Source organism: Lynx rufus, unplaced genomic scaffold (assembly GCF_022079265.1).
Source record: "Lynx rufus isolate CCGP_SWC_20201006 ecotype Redwood Valley unplaced genomic scaffold, mLynRuf1.p SCAF_11, whole genome shotgun sequence".
Taxonomy (NCBI): domain Eukaryota; kingdom Metazoa; phylum Chordata; class Mammalia; order Carnivora; family Felidae; genus Lynx; species Lynx rufus.
The window spans coordinates 16,655,225-16,683,166 of NW_025814825.1; the positions used below are offsets into that span (position 1 = coordinate 16,655,225).

At 37.5% G+C, this 27,942-nt stretch overlaps 1 protein-coding gene across 4 annotated transcripts in view; it reads left to right on the top strand.

The window, feature by feature from the left end:
* Positions 1-27,942, top strand: part of KAT6B (lysine acetyltransferase 6B) — a 190,589-nt gene that overhangs the window by 102,656 nt on the left and 59,991 nt on the right. For 3 of the 4 annotated variants that reach the window (XM_047073003.1, XM_047073004.1, XM_047073006.1), the window contains exon 4: positions 19,259-19,367. In XM_047073003.1, the coding sequence (XP_046928959.1) occupies positions 19,259-19,367 (109 nt within the window). Of the gene's footprint in view, positions 1-19,258; positions 19,368-23,170; positions 23,445-27,942 lie in introns of those variants that run through there. The other variant, XM_047073005.1, reaches the window with a different exon arrangement.

Genomic DNA, 27,942 nt, shown 5'->3' on the forward strand with positions numbered 1-27,942 from the left:
AGACATATGGCAGGTAATTGGAAAGAGAAGGAGGTAGGGAGAGAGGAATAAAAACCATGCCTGACAATACTAATGTTATAATTCTCTAGATGGGTCTGTGCTTGCTGATTTCAGATTGTTCTTTGTTGGGACACTGATTATGGAGAAGAATGCTGAAATTTTATGAGTTGATGTCTGTCAAATTTACTTTGGAGAGTTTCCTTTTAACTCACAGTCTCAGCAATTATTACACACACACCCTTTTTTTTCTCTTATACACGCCCGCGCGCGCGCACACACACACACACACACACACAGCAGTTCTCTTATGATCATACTTTAATTAACTCTTTGGTTTAAACATGATGTCCTTTATGTGCTGATCCTGCAAGATCATTGAGTAAGAGAGTAGCAGTTCATTTACTGTTCTTCTCTCTGTTGTTTGGCTAGTGTTTTTACCGCTGTGTGGCTTGTTTCCTTCAATGTAAATGTTGTGAGGATATACAAAAACATTGATGAACCGCGAATTATGAATGGTTGTGGAAGCAGAGCTTTATTTCTATTATTATATAATAGGGGAGAAGGAAAAGTACTCATTTTTGTTTTAAAATATGAACTTTGAATCCATTGTTTGTAAATTGATTGAAAAATTTAAGTTAAATTGACAAGAAAAAATTGATAAAATGTTAGGAATATACAATAGCACAACTTCATGCAGTTACAAATGTCTGTGTTGTGTGACTTGGCAATCTCACATCTAGGAATTTATCCTACAGGTATATTTGCACATTCAAATGCACACATGTACATTTTTGTAGAAGCAAGAGAGGTAATAACCCCAATATCTATTAGAATGAGAGTGGTTTAGTTGTACCTCACTTTTGTTTTTTCCTTTTTAAAGATGTTACATGTTTGTATATGCTAGGCCTGTCAACAAAACTTTGGAAAGGGGATTTGAGTGCCCAGGGATTAGACATAACAGGGAGACTTCTTTTCTACTCTGTATATCTTTGTACTTTTTTTTGTAACCAGGTATATATGTAATTTTTAAAACAACAAAATAACCCTAGCATTGAAGATATTTAAGCCATGTCTTTTTAAGTAAACTCTCAATGTGGGTCTCAAACTTGTGACCCCAAGATCCAGAGTCTGATCCAGAGTCAGTCTATGTTCCACTGACTGAGACAGCCAGGTGCCCCTTAAGCCATATCTTTTAACACTTAAGTATTTTTTGTTGTTGTTACTTTTAAAGCGTGTTCACGTATATAAACTCATGTCTCTGGGGCTCTTAGAACTACAGTTACTAAGAGTAGGCAATGAATCTCAGTAGTCTCATTGCTTTGTACTTAGTGTCCCACTCTTTAGACTCTCCTGAGCATAAACTGCTAGATACCCTAATCACTGGAAGCAGTGATTCTTTAACCTGGGGTACCACTGGAATCTTCTTGAAGCTTTTAAAAAATTAAGATGCCTAATCCAACCCTAGATATATAAATATAAATCATAAATATTAATATTAATATGTGTGTGTATGTATATGTATATATGTTAGGGGAGGGACAGGAAGAGAATCTCAAGTAGACCCCACACTCAGTGCAGAACCACACAGAGCCCGACCTGGGGCTCGATCTCAGGACTGCAAGATCATGACCTGAGCCAAAATGAAGAGTCAGATGTTTAACTAACTGAGCCACCCAGGTGCCCCTAGGCACGCGTATTTTTAAAAAGCTACATAGGTGATTCTGCTGTTCACACCTGGTTAAGAACCACTGTCTAGAGAACAATTCCTGGTAGGATTACTCTTATACTAAAATACTAGCTGATATCCCCTCCCTCCCAAAGCCTCCAAGGAGTGAATGAGTGAATACTCTACATCCAAGGGAAAGGGAGTCTCACTCTGAATAGCCACATGGCTCTCTCTGTTGTATTAGGATAATTATGAAAATGACAGTGATGATAACAAACCAGGTTTCTGCATTGGAATCAACATTTTCTGCGAATTAAGAACGTTGACGGTAAATACGGTAGATCAAAAGCTGGTTCTTTGAAAATCTCCAGATAGATCCAAAAAAGGAGGAAAACACAAATTAACAGTATCAGAATAGAAGAGGGGACATCACTAAAGATGTAAAAAAGAATAATAAAGCAATATTATGAGCAATTTTATGCCAGTAAATAAACTTGGATGAAATGGGAAAATTCCTTGAATGCTCAAATCACCACAGCAAACCCACAAATGTGCCAGTGCACGCATGCGTGCGTGTACACACACACACATGCACACACACAAATCTGAATAGCTCTATATTTATTAAAGAAATTGAGTTCATAATTTAAAACTGGGCTACAAATAAAACTCCAGGTGCAGACAACAGAAATTGTGAAGTCTATCATACATTCAATAAGGCAAATATTAGAGAATTCTTTCAGAAAGTAGGGCGAAACACATTCCAATTCATTTTATGAGACCAGCATTACTTGGATACCAAAACTAACAGAAGACATTGCAAAAAAGAGAAAATATGGAACAGTATTCCTCATGACATAAACACAAATCTTTCAAAAAAATATATTGGCAAGTTAACCAGAAACATATAAAAACGATAATATATTGAGGTTTATCCAGAATGGGATTTATCCAGAAATGCAAGGATGGTTTAATACTTTAAAATGAAGACAACATTTGATTATCTCAATAGACATAGGAAAAGCAATTGACAAAACTAAAAATCGATTTATGATTAAAAAAAAAAAAAAACCTCTCAGCCAACTAGGAATAGAAGGAACTTCATCAGCCTGATACAAAGCATCTTAAAACAAAGCACATAGCTAACATCATTACTAATGGTAAAAGACCAACCACTTTCTTCCTAAAGTGAGGAATAAGACAAGTATGCCCCCTTTCATCATTCCTATTTTGCAGTGTACTGGGGTTCCTAGCCAATGTAATAAGACACGATAAAGAAATGAGAAGCATACAGATTGGGAGAAAGAACTAAACCTGTCTCTAGATTTAGATCATAATTGTCTATACAGAAGATCTTTTTTTTTTTTTTTAATGTTTACTTTTGAGAGAGAGAAAGAGACAGAGTATGAGCAAGGGAGGGGCAGAAGGAGAGGGAGACACAGAATCCAAAGCAGGCTCCAGGCTCTGAGCTGTCAGCACAACTGACAGTCAGACACTCAACCAAGTGAGCATAGAAGATCTTTTTTTTAAATTTTTTTTTTTAACGTTTATTTATTTTTGAGACAGAGAGAGACAGAGCATGAACGGGGGGAGGGGCAGAGAGAGAGGGAGACACAGAATCAGAAATAGGCTCCAGGCTCTGAGCCATCAGCCCAGAGCCTGACGCGGGGCTCGAACTCACTGACCGCGAGATCGTGACCTGGCTGAAGTCGGACGCTTAACCGACTGCGCCACCCAGGCGCCCCTACATAGAAGATCTTAAGGAATCTTCTGTAGTGGAAAGCTACTAAAACCAGGGTGAACTTAAGTAAAGATATAAGATTAATATACGAAACCTGGTTGTATTTCTATATAGTAGCAACAAACATTCAAAAATTGAAATATCATTTACAATAGCATCAAATAATATGAAAGGATATAGGGATAAATTTAGCAAAATATAAACAAAAGGTATACCCTAAAAACTGTAAAGCATTTTTGAAAGAAATTAAAGAAGATGTAAGTAAATGGAGAAATAACCGTGTTCATCAATTGGAAAACTCAGTAAAGTTTCAAAGTCAATACTCCTCAAACTTATCTACATAGTCAACACAATCCCAGTAAAGATCCCAGCAGACTTTTTTCTAGACAAGCCAACTTTAAAAGTTATATGGTGATGCAAAGAACCTAGAATAGCTAAAACAAATTTGTAAACAAAAGAGGAAAGTTGAAGAAGTAATACAGTGGAAAGAAGAAAATTTTCTCAATAAGTAATTCTGGAATAACTGGATATATATATATATATATATATATATATATATATATACAGAAAAAAGTGAATTTTGATTCTTATCTGACTCCATATGCAAAAATTAATTAACCAAAAATGGGTCATAGACAATATAAGGATTAAAACCACACAATCAGAAGAAAATACAGGACAAAGCCCTTGTACTTGGGAATCGGCAAAGATTTCTTAGGTGGACATAAAGATTAGAGTTGATAAATGGGATCAAAATTAAAAACTGATATTTTTCAAAAGAAATTGTTAGGGAAATGAAGAGACAAGCCATAGTATGAGAGAAAATATTCACAATACATGTATTTTATTATATGTATACATATGTACAAAGGTACAAAGGACTTGTATTCAGTAGACATATCTGAGAGACTCTTACAACTCAGTAAGACAACCCAATTTAAAAAATTGGTGTTGTTGGGGCACCTGGGTGGCTCAATCCAACTCTTGGTTGTTCAACTCTTGGTTTGGGCTCAGCTCATGGTCCTAGGGTCGTGGGATTGAGCTCTGTCGTGGGATTGAGCTCTGTGTCCAGCTCCACCCTGAGCCCACGCTCAAGCCTGCTTGAGATATTCATTCTCTCTCTCTCTCTCTCTCTCTCTCTCTCTCTCTCTGGCCCTCTCCCCCACTTGTGCTCTCTCTCAAATTAAAAATTAAACATTTTTTTTTTTAAGAAAAGGTGTTACAGGTTGTGTTCTTCAGCAAGTAGTTTCTGAGAGAAAAGTTTTGTGTGTAGGGCATTTATTAAGGGATGCCCTTAGTATTATCACCTGCAGTGAGAGGAAGGGCAACAAAGCTGCATCAGGTAGAGAGAGGAGTTGAGCAGTGATACAGCTTCGTAATAACCTTGGCTGACTTCATATGTAGTTCTGGAGCTAGATTGATTCTTCAGAGTTGGGACAATCTAGACAAGAGTTGGGTCACGTTGAGCATGCCTTTATATTACTTTATCAGTTGGTAATGAGGACTTGTAATACTTGGATGTGGGCCACCCCAGAAAGGGGCATGTCCCATGACCTTGGGTGACATGACTCTACAGCTGAAGCAATCCCTGAAGAGAGTGACAACTGAAAACTACCGGTAGCATTCTCACTAGCTGGGGCAACAGATTTTTCACCATAAAAGGGTCTGGCAGTATGTTGCCGTAGACCTTGATGACAAGCTGAAGAGTCTAACAGAAAATGAACAAAAGAAGGTATATGAATGGCCATTAAGCACATGAAAACATATCCAACATCATTAGCTATCAAGGATATACCAGTTGATAAGCGCAATGAGACAGGCCTATGCACTGTCTAGAATGGTTAAATTAAAAAGACTGGCAATGCCAAGTGCAAGTACTGGGAGTATAGAATGGTACTATCACTATGGAAAAAGTGACACTTTCTATAAAATCCAACATGTACTTACCATTATGACCCAGGAATTCCACTCCTGAGTATTTACCAAAGAGAAATGAAAACATACATACAGAAAGGCTTTGACACAAATGTTCATATAAGCTTTATTCCTACAGCACAAAACTGTAGGGTGCAGGGTGGTTGGGTGGCTCATTCTGTGGAGCAGCCAGCTCTTGTTTTCAGCTCAGGTCATGATTCCAGGGTTGTGGGATCAAGCCCCACATTGGGCTCCATGTTGAGCATGGAGCCTGCTTAAGATTCTCTCTCTTCCTCTGCCCCTCTTCCATGATCGCTCTCTATCTAAAATAAATTTTAAAAAACACAACACTACAGTGTGCAAATGTCCATCAATAGGTGAATGGATAAACTAATTTAGATATATGGATACATTGAAGAGTAAACTATTCACATGCAACAATATGGATCGATGTAAAAAAACATGCTGTGTATAAGGATATAACAAAATTGAGTACATACTGTATGATTTCATATATAAAATTCTAGAACAGCCAAAGTAACGTAGTGTTAGCAGATCAATAGTTGCCTGCGTCTACAGAGGAATGGGACTGCAGAAAGGTTTAAGGGAATTTTTTTTATTTTTAATTCCAGTATAGTTAACATACAGTGTTATATTAGTGTCAGGTGTACAATAAAGTGATTCAACAATTCTGTGCATTACCCAGTGCTCATCATAAGTGTACTTTTAATCCCCTTCACCTATTTCACTCCTGAGACAACTTTCTGAGGTGATAAAAGGGTTTTATTTCTTAATTGTTGTGATAATTATATGACTATATGTATTTGTCCAAACTTTAAAAGGGTGCATTTTGTTATATTTTTTTATACCTTAGTAAAGTTGATTGTTTTTTTTAAGTAAAATTCAAGAAGAAAAACAAATGAGGGTTTATGTTAATGAGGGACATTAGTTGTTCTTTTAACTTTGTTTTCTGGTAATGTTTTCATCTGATTTGGTATCAGAATTATGCTGGCCTAGTAAAATTAGTTGAGAAATATTTCCTCTTTCTCTGTTTTTTGAAGTAGATCATGTAAAATTGGTATTGTATTCTTTTTTAAGTTTATTTATTTATTTTGTGAGAGAAAGAGAGAGAGAGAGTGTGTGTGGGAGAGAGAGAGAGAGAGAGAACAGGAGGAGGAGGGGCAGAGAGAGAGGGACAGAGAGAATCCCAAGCAGGCTTCACACTGTCAGCATAGAACCTGACATGGAGCTTGATCCCACAAACCTTGAGATCATGACCTGAGCCAAGATCAAGAGCTTAACCAGCTGAGCCATTCAGGTGCACCTGGTATCTCATTCTTAAATCTTTGAAAGATTTAGCCAGCAAAGCTGTCTGGACCTGGAGTTCTTCATAGGGGTTTTTAAGTTATGAATCCTTTTTTTTTTTAATGGATTTAGAGTTATTCAGAGGTTCTATTTCCTCTTGTGTTGGTTTTGTTAATTCAGTCTGTCAATAAAGTTATCATTTTATCTCAGTTGCTAATTTATTGGCATAAAGCTGTTCATAATATTTCCATCATTTTAATATCTTCAAGATCTGTAGTGATATCTCCTTCTTATTTTGGTAATTAACTTTTTTCCTTTTCTTGATTAATCTAGTTACAGGATTTTAATAAAGTTCAGCATCGGGGCGCCTGGGTGGCGCAGTCGGTTGGGCGTCCGACTTCAGCCAGGTCACGATCTCGCGGTCCGTGAGTTCGAGCCCCGCGTCAGGCTCTGGGCTGATGGCTCGGAGCCTGGAGCCTGTTTCCGATTCTGTGTCTGCCTCTCTCTCTGCCCCTCCCCCGTTCATGCTCTGTCTCTCTCTGTCCCAAAAATAAATAAACGTTGAAAAAAAAATTAAAAAAAAAAAAAAAAAAAAGTTCAGCATCTTCTTACCTTATGACACAGCAGTTCCATTCCTAGGTATTTACTCAAGAGATGAAAACACAGGTCCACAAAAGTACTTATGTAAGAATGTTCATAATAGTTTTATTCATTTTAACTCTAAGCTGAAAACAAATGCTGGGCAACCAAAGAGAGAATACACAAGTTTTTGTGTATTTTATAATAAAATACTAGTCAGTAGTAAATAGAAATGTATTATTGATATGCAGCAGTATGAATGAATATGATAATACAGTGAGTTGAAAGAAATCCCACTAAAAGAATTTGGTCTTTGGTTCCATTTACATGCAATTCTAGAGCAGACCAAATCACACTGTGGTGGAAGTCAGAGCAGTAGCTGCTTGGGAAGGAATGTAGAAAGGAATTGACTGGGAGGAGTCAGGAGAGAACTTCTGGGGTTATGGAGTGTTCTCTATCTTGATAGAGATGTATGGGTTACGAGTGTATGCGTTTATTCAAAACTCCGATCTGTCCATTTCATTATATGTGAAATACACATTAACTCGGTTGTACGATAATGTGAATGTACTTAGTGCCACTGAACTTTACAGTTAAAAATAGGTAAAGTGGTACATATTATGTATCTTTTACAATTAAAAAAATGTAAGAGGGTCATTGTGAAGGTTGTAAATGGGCAAACAATTAAAAATTCTTTATTGTTCCCCATAACCTTGTGCTGTTATATTCTTATTTCTTTATTTACCATTTATATACTAAAGTAAAAATGTAATTTAGAAGATGATGAGAAAGTACCAAGTATGAGAAGTAATGTTATATTTATATATTCAACACATTTATCAAATATCTACAGTGTGTATAATTCTTCATTACGTGTTGTAATTTAGATAAACAAACCAGGATCTCCTTCAAAGAGCTCACTGTGTACTAAATTTTGACTTAAAATATTTAAAAAAAAGATTTCACAGAAATAAAGAGCTTTCCTCTACCTAATGAATACCCTTTAGTAGGTTTCTGTAAGACTCGAAATATTCTAGGAAATTGAGCTTAAAAATCTTTGCCCCAAGGGTAAAGCCTATGACATCTGGTGTTTCTCTTCCTGGCCTTGCTGTAACTTGCATTGGTAGGGGTGAGGCTTATGTTTTGTGCAATGATGTGCAGCCTGCAGTGATGCTGGAGCACCAAAGAGCAGAGTGTCACCAATAATGTTCATATAAGTGCTTGGGTGGTGCCTGACCTAAAGCATTAGTAGATCTAGAATCCCCACCACAAAGAGGTTTAGGGCAGACTCCAAAAAAACAAGGTCAGAGCTCTTGACATTCAGATAGTGATTATCCAAACAATCCTCATTTCCTACCGCTTATGACTCCTGTAATTGAAAGGGTCAAAGATAGTCTGAAAGTGAGGAAAAAACAAAAGCAGGAAAGTCAAGGGCATGGAAATTCTGTACACCAGATGGTTTATGTGCCCACAGGGCAATTGAGAATTAAGTATGTTAAAGGAACTACACTACTTCTGTTGGTTCTGTGACAACAAGCACTTGGAGTACCAATTCTGTTTGGCATAGTTGGATGCCGAGTAAACATCAGTAACTTATTGAATAGTACATAGCATCTCAACTGACATATAAAACTCTGTGAATGCAGAACATTGCCAGGGGCGGCGGTGGTGGTGGTGATGGTGATAATATTGACAAAGTGACTAACGTGATTTTTCTAGCTTGTTAATATCCACCTACCTGTGTCTCCTCTCTTCACTCCCCTATTTGGATCTAATTACAATATATTCAGTAGCCTGTGTGTCCCCTGAGCAGTTAATGTAGCAATTCTTGGTGGAATTGGTAATGAGAATGGCTGTGATTCACATTGTGCCTAGGTGGACTAGTAGGCACTACATCTAGATTAAAATGGATGCCTTGGGGAAACTGAGGAAGCCAGCTATAGGATTCAAACTATAAGACATTCTGGAAAAAGTAAAACAATGGATACAGTAAAGAAAGATAAGAAAGGGAGACAAAGGATCCAAAGTAGCCTCCATTCTTATAGCAGAGAGCCCGATGTGGGGCTCAAACTCACAAGGTCATGACCTGATCTAAAATCCAGAGTTGGATGCTTGGGGTGTCTGGGTGGCTCAGTTGGTTAAGTGTCCGACTCTTGGTTTTGGCTCAGGTCATGATCTCACGGTTCATGAGTTCTAGTCCCACATCAGGCTCTGTGCTGGCAGTGCAGAGCCTGCTTGGGATTCTCAATCTCTCTCTCTCTCTCTCTCTCTCTCTCTCTCTCTCAATAAATAAACTTAAAAAAAAATGAGTTGGATGCTTAATGTACTAAGCCACCCAGGTGTCCTGAATAGGCAGATTTTTTAGGGCAGTGAAAATACTCTGTATGGTACCATGATGGTAGATACATGTCATCATAAATTTGTCTAAACCCATAGAATGTACAACACCAAGAGAGAAGCCTGATGTAGTCTGTGGGTGATAATGATGTGTCAGTGTAGGTTCTTCACTTATAACAGAGGTACCACTCTGGTGGAAAATGTTAATAATAGCGGGGGGGGGGGGTCTATGCATGTGTGGGGCAGGGGAATATGGGAAATTTCTGTACCTTCAATTTTGCTGTGAACCTAAAACTGCTCTAAAAAATAATGAAGTTTGAAAAAAATACATTAAAGATTTGTGACACTTGAATATGAATTGATTTTAAAATTCCATTTTTCAAAACCTAGAATAGAGTTTATATTATATTGCTAATATTGTGACATGCTTGCCAAACAGAATAGTTTGTAAATCCTAAGCAGACTTCCTGTAACCATGTGTTGAATTTCCAGCTGTGTTGAATCAGACTTTGATCCCTCTTAAGAAGATAAATGCAGTATCTGCAGTTTCTAATGGTAAGGGTGGAGGAGAGATGTTCAGATGAAATCTTAAAAGCCAAGTAAGTCCCTGTCCAGATAAGAAATTAAAGATGCTGGGTAAGCCAATATTATTTCATTGGCTTCCCCACCCCCATTCAAATTTGTAGGCTTTATCTCCAAAAGCAAAAACAAACAAATAACAACAACAACAAAATATGAGATGTTATTGTTAAATGCAGTGTACCAGATTAGATTTGATTCCTTCCAATAGAATCACTTTCCTTAATCAGCACTCTTATAAATGGCATACCTGCCTAATTAGAACAAGTTCTAGACTACAGATACAGTGTGAGCATTTCAATTAGCTCCACACAATTGATAACTGTTGGGGCTGAGGTTCTTAGAAAGTCTTCCCCTCCTTCCTTTTCTTATTTCTTTTTGGCCATGCTTTTAATGTTTTATACTTTTGAATTAGCCTTTTGATTGTGCGCATTTCCCAGTATTGGTCATTGATACTGTTTTTGTTTCTAAGTGATTGTTTAAATGAAAAAGGAAGTGACATATTTATGGATATGTATAGTGATGCTTTTAAATATTTTTATTTTATTAGATTTAATTTACTTGTCACTCTTAAAATACAGAGAACCCTCTTCATGGTGACAAGAAGGTAAAATACAGCAGTCACATTTAAGATCTCCATACATTAGCAATAATAAATCCTTTTGCCCAGAGTAATGCAGAAACTCAATCCAGAGCCAGTGGGGATAATGTAGTGCTCCTTCACAGAACCAATTACCCACAGAGAAGTATAATAAGCAGGGGAGGCGATATAATAAAAATCTATATGGTAAGTGTAAAATTATGGTAAAATTGTTGCCTGTGAAAAGTCTTACACTTAAGTGTAATTATCTTCTGGAAAAAATTATTTAGACATATATTGAGGTCAAAATTCATAATAGAACTGCAAGAACAGCCTTAGAGTAAAACAAAAGGGTCCGTTTGTGTAGAGAAAATGGCAATAGACATGTTACAAACAAGGTTCTGTTGTGACGCTGAAGGATCTGAAGTAGTCCTGATACTGCCATGAAAGTGAGCTGGTCACCAAACCTTCCTGCAGAGGCATGGCTGTACTGACCACAGTGTAGCACATGCCGATGGGAACAAGATAATCCTCTTAAAATTCAAGACATTTTAGATCATCACAGGAAGTCTCTACGTTTAGAGTTAGTGTATTTCCATAGACTACATCTTACGGCAGATTGCCCTAGAGGGAAATCCTGAGTGTGCATGATTTATATCCTAATTAGAAGTGGGCTTGATCAGTTGAATAAGTGGGTTAAGTGGCAGGAAATGAAATCTAGTTCTTTATTTGGTAGGTATCAAGCAGAGTACCTAAGTGGCCAAAAAAAAAAAAAAAAGAGTTACCCTAAAAACAATGTAAACATTTTTCAACCTCTCTTGTCCCACTGCTATCAGTTGTGAAGTTTGTGGGAAATTATTCACTACCAATAATAAAGCACCAGAGTTTGTAAAATACTAGGGTGGCTCAGTGGTTAAGTGGCCACCCATTGATTTTGGCTCAGGTCATGATCTCATAGCTGTGGGATCGAGTCCTGCGTCAGCTTCCATGCTTAGCATGGAGCCTGCTTGGGATTCTCTCTCTCCCCCTCTCTCTGCCCCTCCCCCAGTTGCTCTCTCTCTTTCTCTTTCTCAAAATAGATAAACGTTAAAAAAATCTAAAAAAATTGTAAAATGTTTTTAATAAATTGAACGGATTTAATGCTCTTGTTATAATTTTGTTATTCTCACTGCAATGTATTCATCTTCCTTGACTATTACTACTTTTTTTTGTATTCTTTTCTTTTTTTTTTAATGTTTATTCATTTTTGAGAGAGAGACAGAGACAGAGCACAAGTTGGGGAGGGGCAGAGAGGCAGGGAGACACAGAATCCAAAGCAGGCTCCAGGTTCCCAGCTGTCAGCGGAGAGCCTGACGCGGGGCTCCAACCCACAAACTGTGAGATCATGACCTGAGCGGAAGAGGGTCGCTTAACCGACTGAGCCAACCAGGCGCCCCTTTTGTATTCTTTCTTAAGAGGGAAGAAAGGCAAGGAGGCTCACAATTAGGTACTGGCACGGCCTCAGATCTATTTTATATATAACCTATAGTGAGTGACTTCTCGCTGAGCAAGCCCCAACCCATTGTGGTGAGATAATTTCCTTCCAGCTGATATTTAAATTTTGGTTCTGTCTTGTCAGGTTATACCCAGAAAAGTATAATTGTGCCCAAATGGTCATTCATTATCAATGATGAGAGTAGAAAAAAAGCCTTCAGATTAGACAGTGATGGAAGCCATCTTGCCACTGATGACTGCTTTACATGTCATATTATAGTTATTAAGGATATATGTTAAAGGACAATACTCTTTGGAACCTGTTGAACCAGAGGATCCACTTCCTAACCTAAAAGCAGTTTGTTCATCTATTCAACAAATGTACTTTGAAGCTGGAGCTACAGCGGTGAACAAAGTCTCTGCCCGCAGAATGGAGCTTTGATAGTTCAGTAAGTGAAACAAAATAGGCAAATGATAGAATTTGTCAATATGTCTAGCAGTAAGGAATGCTATGCAGAAAAATAAAGCAAGGCCTGGGGGACCCAGAGTGGTGCTGGTGGAAAGCAGTTTCAGAGAGAGAATGGGCAGGGATCAGCCTTTCCAATAAGGTGATATCTGAATCAAGCTCCAAAGGAAATGAGGGACCAGCCGCGGGAAAGTGGAAGAGCAAAGGGCTTGCAGTCAGCCGAATGGGTCTTTCTGTCTTGATAGTTATGTGACCTTAGGGAGGCCTTGAATTTACCACAGCCCTGTCTCACAGGCTGTGTTTGTCACTAGTGAGACACTTGAGGAAAGCATTTGGTAAACAGCAAAGCATTACCTAAACATCAGGTTTCAGTACAAGATGATAAAAGGGTGCAATTTATTTTTTTTTTTTAATTTTTTTTCAACGTTTTTATTTATTTTTGGGACAGAGAGAGACAGAGCATGAATTGGGGAGGGGCAGAGAGAGAGGGAGACACAGAATCGGAAACAGGCTCCAGGCTCTGAGCCATCAGCCCAGAGCCTGACGCGGGGCTCGAACTCACGGACGGCGAGATCGTGACCTGGCTGAAGTCGGACGCTTAACCGACTGCGCCACCCAGGCGCCCCAAAAGGGTGCAATTTAAAGACATGCATACGGAAGAGACTTTTTATACAACTCATTCTGAGTTACTGAATTAAGTTGTCTGAGCTAAAGTGTTGAGAATACTCCAAAGATGAACTGCTTGACACTTAGGTATAAAGGATTTATGTTCGTCTTTGTTTACTTTTGTGGTAGTATTCATTTACAGTTTTGTATTTGTGCCTTACTTCCTTGGGCATCTTTTTCTTTTCTCTTTCTTTGAGCTTTCCTTTTATTAGATCAGGCCTCTTGGCTCTCAGTTGAGACATTTTCTATCCTGTTCTTTTATTCCTTGATTAATTCATTAAAAAAAAAACACACATAACAACCCTCTAAAATTAATATTTATCATGGAGACTCACAGAGTCAAAGTCTATTATATAATAATTCTAAACTCCACAACAGTTCATTTGTGCTGATATTTATTAAGGACTTGAAGTTGTTTGTTCTTTTTATTTTTATAAACAAAGTGAATTTTGCAATAATCATAATATTTGAATAGAGCTTTATAGTTTACAAAGTACTTTCACACATTCACATTTGGACTTTAGTGACCCCAGAGCCAGACAATGCAGACACTATTGTGCTGCCCTATTTTACCGATGAGGAAACCTGAGGTTCAAAGATCAATATTTAAATCCAGGTTTTATAATGATGTAAGTATGAATAGATGAATGAAAAATGCTGAGTTGTTTTTAACATTTGGAACTACTTAAATGGTGTGTATTATAAGTAGATTTAAGAAGGTTCTAGAAGACTCGAGATGAATCATTCCATAGGGGATGATGGAAAGAGAGAGCTGTGTCCCTGATCATTGTGATTGGACATCATGGAGACAGAGCCTCTTTTTGTGTCATTGTCAAAGAGGATGTGCACCTGGCTCCAATCTAGCATGAACTTTTATTTTTCTTTACTTACTTAGACTGATGTGATTTACAAACGTGTTGTTTCCTTTAGGGCAGAAACAAAAGTAGCCATAAGCAAATATAAAGCTAAAAATTATCTGAATTAATTAATCCAATTATTTAATTGGAATTAAAGCCTGTTTTCTCAGAAAAGGTTATTTTATTTTGTGGTCAAGGGTGCTGAGGACTTTTAAAATATCTTTTTAAGTAAAATAGAATCAATAAAAAAAAAAATAGAGCAGAGCTGGGAAGAGCCTTAGATATTATCGATCCATGGAACCATTAAAATATCTGATCTTGAAGGGACCTTTAAAGAGTCCCAGATCTCCAATTTGTTTGAGGTTGCTTTGTCTACTGTAGTACCCTCACTGTCCTGATGGAGCCCATCCAGCCTCTCCATGGTCTCTACCGATTACAGGGGCCATCCCAAAATAATCCATTCCATGAAGACTGTATGATACCACTTGTATGAGGTACCTAGAATAGTCAAACCCATGGAGACAGAAAGTAGAAGGGGGGAAATAGGGAGTTAGACTCTAATGGGGACAGTTTTATTTAGTTTGGGAAGATGAAAAACTTCTGGTAATGGTGTGGTATTGGTTGCATGAATATACTTAATGCCACTGAACAGTATACTTAAAAATGGTTAATGTGCTGGGGCGCCTGGGTGGCTCAGTCGGTTAAGCGGCCAGCTTCAGCTCAGGTCACGATCTCGCCATCCGTGGGTTCGAGCCCCGCGTCGGGCTCTGGGCTGATGGCTCAGAGCCTGGAGCCTGCTTCCGATTCTGTGTCTCCCTCTGTCTCTGCCCCTCCCCCGTTCATGCTCTGTCTCTCTCTGTCTCAAAAATAAATAAACGTTAAAAAAAAATTTTTTTTTTAAAATGGTTAATGTGCTAAATTTTGTGTTGTGTATAATTTACCAAAAATTTTAAAAATAAAATAAAGAAAGCAATTAAAAACAATCCATTCGATTTCTGGACATTTCTGTTGGAAAGTTTAACTCCTTCTACCAGAAGCCCTGTTCAAGTTTATATTCCGGAGCCATGGCAAGTTTCCCTGGAGGAAGACTTCTACCTTGTCCCTTCCGAGCAATCTGTTCGAGGCTGACTAGCCCCAGTTCCTTCAAAAGGTCATCCTATTTTGTTTTATTTTATAATTTACCTGAATCATTATCAGGATAATCTATTGGTTCTTATTCCATATGTATTGCTCTCTTTTCCTTGCTTGTTCAGTGTGTCTCCCTTTTAATTTATTTGTTGAAGGAAACTGGGTCATTTGTCCTCGAGAGTGTTGGTACTTTCACCAACACTATAATGAGTTGACAGTTCTTCTGTCCTCTATATTGCCTGTGAATCATTAATTGGATTGAGATTCTTTATTTTATAAATGCTTGTAATCCAATTACATAATAATCCATTGTTGATCTTTTTTTAATAGTGGAAGGGGTACTGTTTTAGCCCCTACCCCCATCCCCAGTAATTTGTTTGGAAAATTGTACACATGCAGAAAAATTGAAAGAACAATATGTTGAACACCCATGTACCCTTTACATAGACTCACCAACCTTTATCACCTTTAATACATGTACAAATACACAATTTTCCCCCCGATCTTTTGAGCCAAAGTTATCAGGACACTTTACTCCAAAATATTTTAGCACATGATTGCTAAGAATAAGGACATTCTCCCATAGAAACACAATTGTGTTGATGTAGGAAATTTATGTTCTACCTAATTTATATATTGTCTATGCTTTATGTATTTCCCACATTATCCAAATAATGTCCTTAATAGCTGTGGGTATTATTACTATTTTTAATCCAGAATCTATACAAGGATCACAAACTGTATTTAGTTTTCAGGCCACCTTAGTCGCCTAAATTGGTTCTGTGCTTTATTGGGTCTTATGTAACATTGACATTTCCCAAAGATTCCAGGCCAGTTGTTTTACAGAATGTCTCTAAATTTGGATTTGCCTGATTGGTTCCTTATGATTAGATTCAGGGTAAATAATTCCAGCAAAAATACTACGTAGGCTGTGCTGAATCCTTTAGTGCAACACTTGGGAGGCACATGATGTCAGTTTGTCATGTACGGTGATAGTGTTGATCACTTGGTTAAGCAGGTATCTCTATTGTAAAGCTACCTTTTTGCTTTGGTGAACACAGAGTTGTGTTTCAATTCCCGTTCCACAGTTGAACTCATGCAATTTTAGAAAAGCTACCTAACTTCTCAGATCCTCAATTGCCTCCCTAAAATGGGTGTTGTATAAATATTTCTGGCAGAATTGTTAAGATAATTAAATGAGATAGTGTATAAAGTGACCTCTAACCTATCAGCTACACCAGGACCTTTGCACGGGAGATGAGGAGGAATTGCTTCCTGAGCAGGTTGCAGAGTCAGAACCTATCCATGGATGTTAATTCTCCAGATTAGTTTGAAATTTTCAGTAATGTTGATAAGAAAATGTGATCAACACGTTAGGTACCTTTAGGAAATTTCAAAGAAAGTGATTAAGAGTTAGGAGATGTTTGGTTTCATTTTCAGACCTCTTAAATATGATTTGTCTGCAGTGGTCTTATGTAGAATCGAATTGCCATTTATTCAGACCTCTTTCTGACTGCAATCCATTTTAATCTATTACCAGGGATTATTTTTTGAAACAGTTTATATGAAGTCTGATTGAGAATAGTGAATCATAATAATTTTGTGACCCATTTACATGCATTACTGTAAAAGTTTCATTTCTTACAAGTGACAATTTTTTAAAGTTAATTAGACTCGGCTACACTGAGGTTAGCAAAAAGTGCTTTGAATTATCAATAATTCAGCAGGGCAGACATTTCTGTATAATGCAGTGGTTTTATAGAGTATTGTGAGATAGTTATCCCTAAAATAAATGGTTGTGAGCATACATCAGCGTGGTGGGGTTCACTTGAATGTAGCGTGAAGTGATAGCATCTATGCTTTCTATTATTGGGCAGAGTGTGGGACATCAGTCTTTCTGGCCATGAACTACTAGCAACCTTTGTCCTTTGTGTTACCTTTAGTTAAAAACGAAAAATGAGCACGAGTGCTGGCTGATGGCCATGTCTTTCTCACAGCTAAAAATTCATCAGGGAAAGAAAAATGGGATTGCAGATTTGGATTTGTTTCATTGCATGAATGATATGTGACATTTTGTAAATTATTTATCACCGCAAGGATGGCAGCAATGGCTTGAGCATTGTTATATCAAATGAAAGCAGGAATCCCATTAGTACAAGGACTGGGTTTTAGCTAGAATCTATCAGGGGAATGTTGTCACTTTAAAACCAGATTGTTCTTTTAATTGCTATTTAAAGGAACAAAAGTGTTCCCAAGGTACTACAGTTGAGCAGTTGCAAGTAATAACTATGGATCCATAATTATGCCGTGCTGATTATCTGGCATTTAAAAAATTGTGGCTGGAGTCAGTGACCAATTTGTTGTTGCTTGTCTTTTTTGGTTTTTCTGGTACAAAGTGTTTTATACTCTGCTTTTTAAATGTGGCTACAAAAATACATTTGCGTAGCTACTTCAGAAATTAAAGCCTGTGCATATTAAGAGAACAAATTAAACTGAAAATAAGGGCAAGATAATGAATACTCACATTGTATGATGAAATTAATAATCATATTGAACAATTTTGCACATCCTCAGTCATAAGATGAATTGTGTTTTTTGATGACATGTTTTCACAGTGAACCAAGACATTTGTTGGAATCATTATAACCATTTGAAATCATATCTTAGAGATGAGGGTTTCTTCTTTTAACTAGCATATGTTCCTTCCGTTTATTCAGCTAACATATATTTTGAGTGCCTACTATGTATCAGGCAATGTATTAATTAGGCATTTGGGATAGAGTAGCTGAACAAATAAGGGTTTATTTTGTGCTGATACATATTTAAGAAGTTAGACCTTGCAAAATCTTATTCTTAATTTACATTAAAAAGATTTATGATTATGCTAACTTTTCTTGCCCTGAATTTTTGATTCTTGAGATTCAAATATAAATACATATAGCTACATTCAGATGGCTAGAGACAACATGTGTGAAGCCTTGGAATATGCAATAAAATTTTAATTTTCATACAGTTTTGGCTGTTCAAAATAAATGTGACCAGATCTGTAGACACAGTCAACTTATTCATATGAATGGGAATATTAGCATCACTGGTAGTCATAAATAACAATGCAGACACTGAGATGTATATGCAGACTTATACATTGTTAACAGCAGTTTCCTCAGAGGCAAGGGGTACTAGGGGATTAGACAAATGTTTTGTTTTTTATTTTATTAATGTGGGGATGTCAGAGATTGAGACTTTATCTCCTTTGTGTGGCATGGTGTGGTTTAATTTGGAAGACCTTGGTGCCAGAAAGACCTTGTTAGTGATCCTTTGAGCTTCCCAAGTGATCTGACATCATTTTAAAGTTCTTGTTTATTATGTCACCTAACAACATGCCAATATTGTATATCAAAAATTTAAGAGATGAATAATAGTGGCCTGCACTAGAACATTTGACAAAGTTTAGTTAAACAATCTGAACTAATTAGATGGTATTCATAAATTATAATGCTGAATAGATGAATCAATTTATTATAGGCATATGGATTATGGGAACAATTGATATTTCAAGTGAATCTGTTTGTTTAAAGTAATCTCTGTACCCAATGTGGGACTTGAACTCATGACCCCAAAATCAAGAGTCACATCCTCTACCGACTGAGCCAGCCAGGCACCCCTGAAAAGAGTCTTTAATAATATTCATTTCAGGAAGGTTATATAATGTATAAAGGTCTTAGATTTCATTGGCTTACTATAAATTACTTCTGAATCTTACTATTATACTTCAGTGCATTATTCAGGTAATACTTTAGCATCAAATGACTGAAGAGATTTTTTTAAATTAGAAAATGTTGTTTTGTATCCCTTACTCAGCAGTTTCTCTTTGTTAAGGAAATACATAAGAAGCTTTGAGTTTAATATTTTGTCGTTAATTTTGAAATGGAAAACTGAGTATTTTTTCATTTTAATTTTGTCACAGCCCCGTGCCGATCCCATTCCGATATGTAGCTTCTGTTTGGGGACTAAAGAATCAAATCGTGAAAAGAAACCAGAAGAACTCCTCTCTTGTGCAGATTGTGGCAGTAGTGGTAAGTTGGTATTTTTTTGTATAGTTGCTCCTCTATAACTTGTATGCTATTTATATCTCTATCAAAACTGCATTTGTTTTTTAAAGCAATTATTTGGTAATAGCATAGGTTTTAAATTTAATAAGTAAGTGCAACTAGAGAGGAAAAATGTATGTTTATATTAGCACTGACATAAAGGTACCATGTATGTTTATATAGTAGTAGTAGTATTAATATTTATAATTAAGCTTTGATTTCATACCAGCATTGGTAACTCAATGTGGAGTATTTTGCAGGAAAATTCAGTGTAGAGAATTCTACGTTTTCAGGCTGAATACAACTAGAATCGCTTGTTTTATATAATCTGCAGTTTCAATTTAAGAGATCCTGGAGTTGGAATATATAGTGTTTCAGGTCATGACACCTACTGGTGAAATATAATATTACAACCCAGCTCTGTGTGACTCTGAATGAAAGGGACAGTGTTCTGGAAACTGCAGGACAGAGTCAAGAAATCATCAGGCATGAAAAAATTCAGATTGCCTAGAATAAGATAGGAAAAGAGTGGTCTATAAAGAAGGCGATGTTGAAATCAAGGAATTGCTGGGTAAGGACTCTGGACCAATCGTTGGCAAATTGTAGTATTCAGGATGCTGTCAAGTAGCTGTCACCTGTGCTTTTTTCCTCAATCTGAGTTTTTAAGACCACATCTCCAGTTCTAAAATGGAAAATAAAAGTCAAATTGTGCTTACCAAGCCAGTCTTCCTTCTTGCTAATTAGATGATAGTTGCCTACATTCTCTCTTTCTGTCTCTCTCTCTCTCTCTAGTTGTATGTATGAATATACACACACAGACCCTCCAGCCGACTGAGTGGCAGTTAATTGGATTAAAAAAATAATCTCTTTGTTAATCTTTAAATTTCCTTCTCTCTGTTCTTCTCTCTTCTATCACTTTTCCCCCACAGTGTTATTTTAACATTCATAAGCAAGTATTTCTGTAGTTATAATTATCTTTAAGAACAACAGCAAGCCTGCAAAAAGCCACAGAATACCATCATTTAGGAAATCAGTATAGTGTAGTGGTTAAGAACAAACTCAAGAGCCAGCCTTGCCCCAGTTCCTGTACCTTGAGTTAGTTACTTAACTATTTTGTGCCTTGATTTCATCACTAGAAAATTAGATAATGGTAGCACCTACCTCTTGGATTTTGTGGGAGTTCAATGAAAGAACACAGGTAAATAGCCTAGCACAGGGTCTACAGTAACTATGGTAAGTGTGCTGTAAATGTCAGCCATTGTCATTATTTGCCATGTTTGCTATTGTCCTTGATTGCTCCAAGTAATTTCAAATCTTATCACCATTTTTGACAGCTGTTTGATGGTTGGATAGAGGAAATGTTTCATGCTGAGGAATGACAGTGTTGTGTAATGATTCTCCCTCCTCCTATAAAGGTTTAACTTGGTAGGCTGTATGTGGTTCTGCAGTTTTCAGGACCCTTCTAGGAAGGGAGAGCCTTGCAAATAAGACATTTCAAACTCTGCCTGAGAAATGCATTCTGACAGTCTTTTTGATGGGCTTTACAGATTCATTAAAATTCTTTACCTGCCCATGGTATCATGGATAGTGACAAAAGGGCATGGAAACATTATCTGTATGTTCAGTTTAATAAATTTCAACCCTACAATCTCCCTGTTTTATCCTGGTAAAGTAGTCCCTCACTCATCACTTCTGACTCTGGAGTTATCTTTTGGGTTTTCTCACGAGGCTCATTCTGAATGAATTATTCTTTTGTTTAACTGCCTGATCAGTTTAGTGGTGTTCACTTGTCTAGGGTTTACCCTTTGTTATTTTTAAGGTGGTACTTTAAAAACTACCTTCACTGGTTTGTTTTGTTTTTTTTTTTTTTTAGTGTATCTATTTGTCTGGATGCCGAGACAGATTAAAAGTGCACTTAAATGTAGGAAGAAAAGTTCCCTTCATATATTTCCTTACCTCTGCTGATACACTTACTTGAGTTGATAAGGAATTTGAGATCATTATCTACCAGATCATAACTTCAAGGCCTCCTTCACAAGGTATAAAGGTGTAATTCTAAACAGGTAGATCTTAGATTTTCTGATGTAATCAATCTCCTTCGTCTTTCCCAGATTGAAGACCTGCCAAAGGAGAGGTTTGATCTCCTTTATACTTTGAGGTCACCGAAATTTTTTCCCCCTAAAGTTTCTTATTTTACCAGGGTATGTAGGTGTAATGTTAGGTTTTCTCTTCAAAAACACTTTTGTTTTCTCTTTTAACAAATGGAGAATGGACTAAGGATACCGTCTGGAAGGCTTATATAACTAGGGTCATTTTGTGAGCCGGCCTTTCCTCCTCCTTTCAGGTAGAAAAAGCCAGAGGCTTTGGAGTCAAGGTATGGGTCATGGCAGAAATTCAAGCCCTTGGGGGCATCGTGTCCCTTTGTTTAGGATAGAGGATCTCCAAGAGCTGCTCTGGACTCCACCATGGGGACTGGCTCAGTGTTGAGGTTCACCTAATATTCCCTTCAATGTGCTTTGCCAGTCTGGATTTAGCTACTTTAGTCAAAACAACAACAACAACAACACTGTTCCTAGCTCAGGGCGATGCATTGTAGACATTTACTTCATCTGGTACATCAGAGGAGTAGACTTTGTTATTTGCTACTCTTTAAATAGAAGAATCAAAATAAAATATGGGTCATCTTTGGAGAGCTTGAGGGGATTCTTGTAGTTATAATGTTCTGTTGTGACACTTGATAATTATAGAGGAAAAAACAATAACATAGGCTGGCATGGCTCAACAGTACCCTCTAATAATGGTAGAAACCCCATTGTCCAGTCCAGTCCAGTCCAGTTTCTCCAATGGGAATTACAGAGAGGTTGGTACCCCTAGTTGGCCTTATGGAAATGGCCACTATCTCACACTCAGAAGAGTCCACTGGTTCTAGGATTGAATTGAAACTGTTTGTAATGATCAAAGGACTCCCTAATGTAAAATGTTCATGTGAAAAAAATACCCAAAGCAGTATAAAACCAGAAAAAGGAAATATAGATGGCAGCCTATAAGGAGGATCATTCTTAAATGTGTTTCCCATATGTGCCTTTTGGTTTGTAGTTGCCTCTGTCTGAAGTACCATTTGTATGATGTCACACTTAAGCTCTGCTTAGATTTCATAGATGAGAGTAATAAATGTTTCCTTCTCCTTACATCATAAAGTAAGCCAATTAGAAATGTCTCTATTTTTAAAGTGGCTTAGTGCTGCAAATGGGCAGTACTTTATTTAACTATGTTTTTCCTGCTGAAAGTTCCTTTGAGAAAATAATTCAGGTTTACAGACAGTAAAAATAAGAGGTGAGGTGCCGAGTGCACGGAGCCCCAAATGTGGTTTTCCAGTTTTCTGCTTGCTGGCTGTGTAAGTGCAGTTTTCATATCTGTAAAATGTGGAGGGTGATGTCTGCAACCCTGCACCCATAGCGCTGTTGTGAGCATCCAGTGAGATAATGATATGAAGATTATCGGTAACTATAAAACATTACACAAGCATGAAGGATTATTCTAACCACTAATATGAATGAGGGAATCATCAGATAGTCTTCAGGTCTTTGGAAATGTTGGGACTAGGAAGTGATTTTACTTGACTTTCATGGATCAGCCTACTTTGAAATTAACACTGTTATATTCTCTTTGCCTCATTAAGACCAAATTATCTTTAATTAGCTTCACATAAGTATTAGATATTATACCAAATGAAATTTTGTGTCTGCTGCTCAGATTGCTGGGTGGTTAAATCTTACTTACAGATGAGTTGTGTGCATGTGTGTTTTCAAATTAGCAAATCTAAGATAAGTGTACAGTTCCAAATTACAGCTTTATTCTAAGTGGAAGCTCATGGAAACTGGAGACAGAGGCCGCTGTGATGCAGCTGGGAAGGCAAGAACCACACCTTTGTACAGTAAAGGGAGCACAAGCTGTGGCATCAGATGTCATTCTGCCCTCAGACCTGAAGTCTCTGCTGGGTTTCTTTAATTGTGTGTTAACCCTGAACAAAACTTGCCTGCCTTCTTCTCCCAGACTGAACTGGTAGGTGCAGTATGCAGATAAGTAGGTATATAAAGAAAGATCACTCGTTTCTTTGGGTCACTGTGAAAAAATTCCCAGGGATTGGTTGGTTAGTTATCCAGTTTCACACCAAGTCGATCCTGATTGAATGATTAGGTTGGGAAGGAGACCCTTGACTACAGAGAAACCTAAAGATGGACTCCAAAGAGGAATACATAGATTGGAGGAGGAAGGACTGATGAACCCCACCTTCTCCAAGCCCGCAGCTGGATTGATTATCCAAGTGCAGAAACTTTGCTCATGGCCTTTTATTTCACTGAAATTGTGCTTGTTAGGATTAACAGTGACTTCCATGTAGCAAAATCTGAAGGTCACGTTTCAATCTGTATCAGATTCTAGTGCACATCTCTCAATTCACACCAGGTAGTCCTCAGCCCCGTGTGGCCTGTTGAGAATCTTTTTCCTTAAGTGTTCTTTTCTTTTGGCTTCTGTGATCTCATATTCTCTGTGTTTTCTGTCACCACTTCCTTGTATATATTTTTTGTTAGCTTCTTTGTCTCTATCCATCCCCTAAATGTTTCTTCAGGCTTCTGTCCTTAGCCCTGTGCTTCTTTGCTTCATAGCTTCAGATACTTAGATATAAATGCCTTCAGAATTTCTCCACTTGGATGCCCTGTAGGCTTTGCAGAATTAAGTATCCCAAACAGGCTATCAACCTTGCAGTGCCCCTGCCACCCCAAAACAATGAACACTACGATAACAACAGAAATCTCAGCAAACTGACTTCTTTCTTCTCCTCAGGGATTTCCCATTTCAGCGAATGGCTATTCAGTCAGTTCCACAAGCCATCCTGTGTTCTGTTCTCACACCAAGGAATCGCTGAAAATACATGGATTCTGTGTCCTAATCTATATTACACATCCTCAGTAAATCCACACACTCCCACCAAACCCGCTCAGATCTGTTATTATAATAACCTAAATAGGGGCGCCTGGGTGGCGCAGTCGGTTGAGCGTCCGACTTCAGCCAGGTCACGATCTCGCGGTCCGTGAGTTCGAGCCCCGCGTCAGGCTCTGGGCTCATGGCTCAGAGCCTGGAGCCTGTTTCCGATTCTGTGTCTCCCTCTCTCTCTGCCCCTCCCCAATTCATGCTCTGTCTCTCTCTGTCCCAAAAATAAATAAACGTTGAAAAAAAAAATAAAAAAAAAAATAAAAAAAAAAATAACCTAAATATAATCTTGACTCTCTTTCCCCTCCTCATCTATTTTCCATGCTGCAAGGCTAAGTGAAAGTTTTAAACTTTAAATCTATTCACAGATTTAGTGGCTACCAATTACCCTTAGGAAAAATCCAAATTCTTTAATATAGTCCCCAAATCCTCTTCAGATTGGGCTCCTGTTCGACCTATTTTGCATCACTACCCCCACCCCGTATATTGTGCACACTAGTTCTGTTGAACCTTTCTTTTGTGAGTGTGCGGTGTTCCCCTGTCCCTCAGCACATTCTAGCTTCTCCCACCTTGCCCTTCAACTGGTCCCATCTAATCCCATTCATCCTATGGGTCTCTCTTCTGTAGGAAGGTGTTCTTCTAACCTGCTAGATTCACCCATATCTCTGAGCTGCCCATTGTTACATATTAGTTCTAATTCTTATTTAATGTGTCTCTTTCCTGCTAGACTATGCCTGTCTTGTCCTTACCCTGTCTCAGATAGACAGATGGTTGATCAGATAGCCAGTCCGAGGGTCCCAGTGTCAGAGTGTTTATTAGTTTTCCATTGGTGCTGTAACAAATTACCACAAAGTTGTTGACGGAATTCATTTCCTTGGGTTTGTTTCTAGGACCAAGACCCCCATTTTCTTTTTCTTCCTTCCTTTCTTTCTTTTAAAAATTTTTTTAACGTTTATTTATTTTTGAGAGAAAGAGACAGAGTGTGAGGGGGAGAGGGACAGAGAAAGAGGAAGACACACAATTAGAAGCAGGCTCCAGGCTCTGAGCTGTCAGCACAGAGCCCGATACGGGGCTCAAACCCCTGAACCGTGAGATCATGACCTGAAGCTGAAGTCGGATGCTCAACCAACTAAGCCACCCAGACGCCCCGTCTGTCTGTTCTTCCTTCCTTCCTTCCTTCCTTCCTTCCTTCCTTCCTTCCTTCCTTCCTTCCTTCCTTCCTTCCTTTCTCTCCCTCCCTCCCTCTCTTTTCTTTTCTTTTCTTTTCTTTTCTTTTCTTTTCTTTTCTTTTCTTTTCTTTTCTTTCCCTTTCTTTCTTTCTTTCTTTCTTTCTTTCTTTCTTTCAACAAATACTTGTCTATATGTGTGTATATGTGTGTGTGCATATATATAATATATTATTTTAATTCCAGTTTAGTTAATGTACAGTGTTATATTAGTTTCAGGGGTACAATATAGTGATTCAACAACTTTAAATATTACTCAGTGCTCTATCAAGGTAAGTGTACTCTTAATCCCCTTCACCCATCCCCCCACTCACCTCCCTTCTGATAACCTTCTGTTTGTTCTCTAGATAGTTAAGAGTCTGATTCTTGGTTTGTTTTTTCCCCTTTGTTTTGTTTCTTAAATTCCACATATGAATGAAATCATATAGTATTTGTCTTTCTCCGACTGACTTATTTCACTTAACATTATAATCTCTAGATTCATTCATGTCATTGCAAATGCCAAGATTTAATTCTTTTTTATGGCTAAATAATATTCTCTCATACACACACACACACACACACACACACACACACACACACACCACATCTTTATCCATTCATCTATCAATGGTCGCTTGGGCTGCCTCCATAATTTGGCTATTGTAAATAATGCTGCTATAAACATTGGGGTGCATATATCCTTTCAAATTAGTGTTTTTGATTCTTTGGGTAAATACCCAGTATTGCAATGACTGGATCATATGATAATTCTATTTTTAACTTTTTTGGGAACCTCCATAATGTTTTCCACAGTGGCTGCACCAGTTTGCATTCCCACCAACAGTGCACAAGAATTCCTTTCTGTCCACATCTTTGCCAACACTTGTTGTTTCTTGTGTTTTTCATTTTAGCCATTCTGACAGGTGTGAAGTGATAACTCATCATAGTTTAGATTTGCATTTCTCTGATAAGTGATGATGAGCATTTTTTCATGTGTCTGCTGACCATCTCTATGTCTTTAGAGAATTGTCTATCGGTGTTCTGCCCATTTTTTATTGGATTATCTGTTGAGTGTTCAGTTGTATCAGCTCTTTATATATTTTGGACACTAACCCTTAATCGGTTATGTCATTTGCAAATATCTTTTTCCATTCAGTAAGTTGCCTTTTAGTTTTATTGATTATTTCCTTCACTATGCAGAATCTTTTTATTTTGATGTAGTTCCACTGGTTTAATTTTGCAATTATTTTCCTTGCCTCAGGACACATATCTAGAAAAATATTGCTACAGACAGTGTCAGAGAAAGTACTGTCTGTGCTTTATTCTAGGAGTTTTATGATTTCAGGTCTCACATTTAGGTCCTTCGTCCATTTTGAGTTTATTTTTGTCAATGATGTAATAGAAAGTGGTTCAGCTACATTCTTTTGCATGTAGCTGTCTAGTTTTCCCAGCACCATTTGTTGAAGAGACTATCTTTTTTCCTATTGCATGTTCTTGCCTTCTTTGTCAAAGATTAATTGACCATATAATCATGAGTTTGTTTCAGGCTTTTTATTCTGTTCCATTGACCTATGTCCATTTTTGTGCCAGTACCATATTGTTTTGATTACTACAGCTTTGTAGTATAATGTGAAATCTGAAATTTTCATACCTCCTGCTTTGTTTTTCTTTTTCAAGATTGCTTTCGCTATTCAGAGTCTTTTTTGTTTCCATACAAATTTTAGGGTTGTTTATTCTAGTTCTGTGAAAAATACTACTGGTATTTTGTTAGGGATTAGGATTAGGTTAAATCTGTAGATTACTTTGGGGAGTATGGACATTTTAACAATATTTGTTCATCCAACCTGTGGGCATGAACATCTTTCCATTTCTCTGCATCATCTTAAATTTCTTTCATCAGTGTTTTATAGTTTACAGTGTAAAGTCTTTCACTTTTCTTGGTTAAGTTTATTCCTAGGTATTTTATTATTTTTGATGCAATTGTAAATGAGATTGTTTTCTCAGTTTCTCTTTATTCTGCTTCATTATTAGTGGATAGAAATGCAGCAGATTTCGGGGGCACCTGGGTGGCTCAGTTGGTGAAATGTTCGACTCTTGATTTCCGTTCAGGTCATGATCTCATGGTTTGTTGGCTCAAGCCCCACATCTGTCTCTGCACTGACCGTGTGGAGCCAGCTTGAGATTCTCTCTGTCTGTCTGTCTGTCTCTCTCAAAATAAGTAAATAAACATTAACAAAGAAATGCAACGGATTTCTGTACACTGATTTTGTATCCTTCGACCTTACTGAATTCATTTATCAGGACTAGTTGTTTTTTCATAAAATCTTTTGAGGCTTCTATATATAGTACCATGTCATCTACAA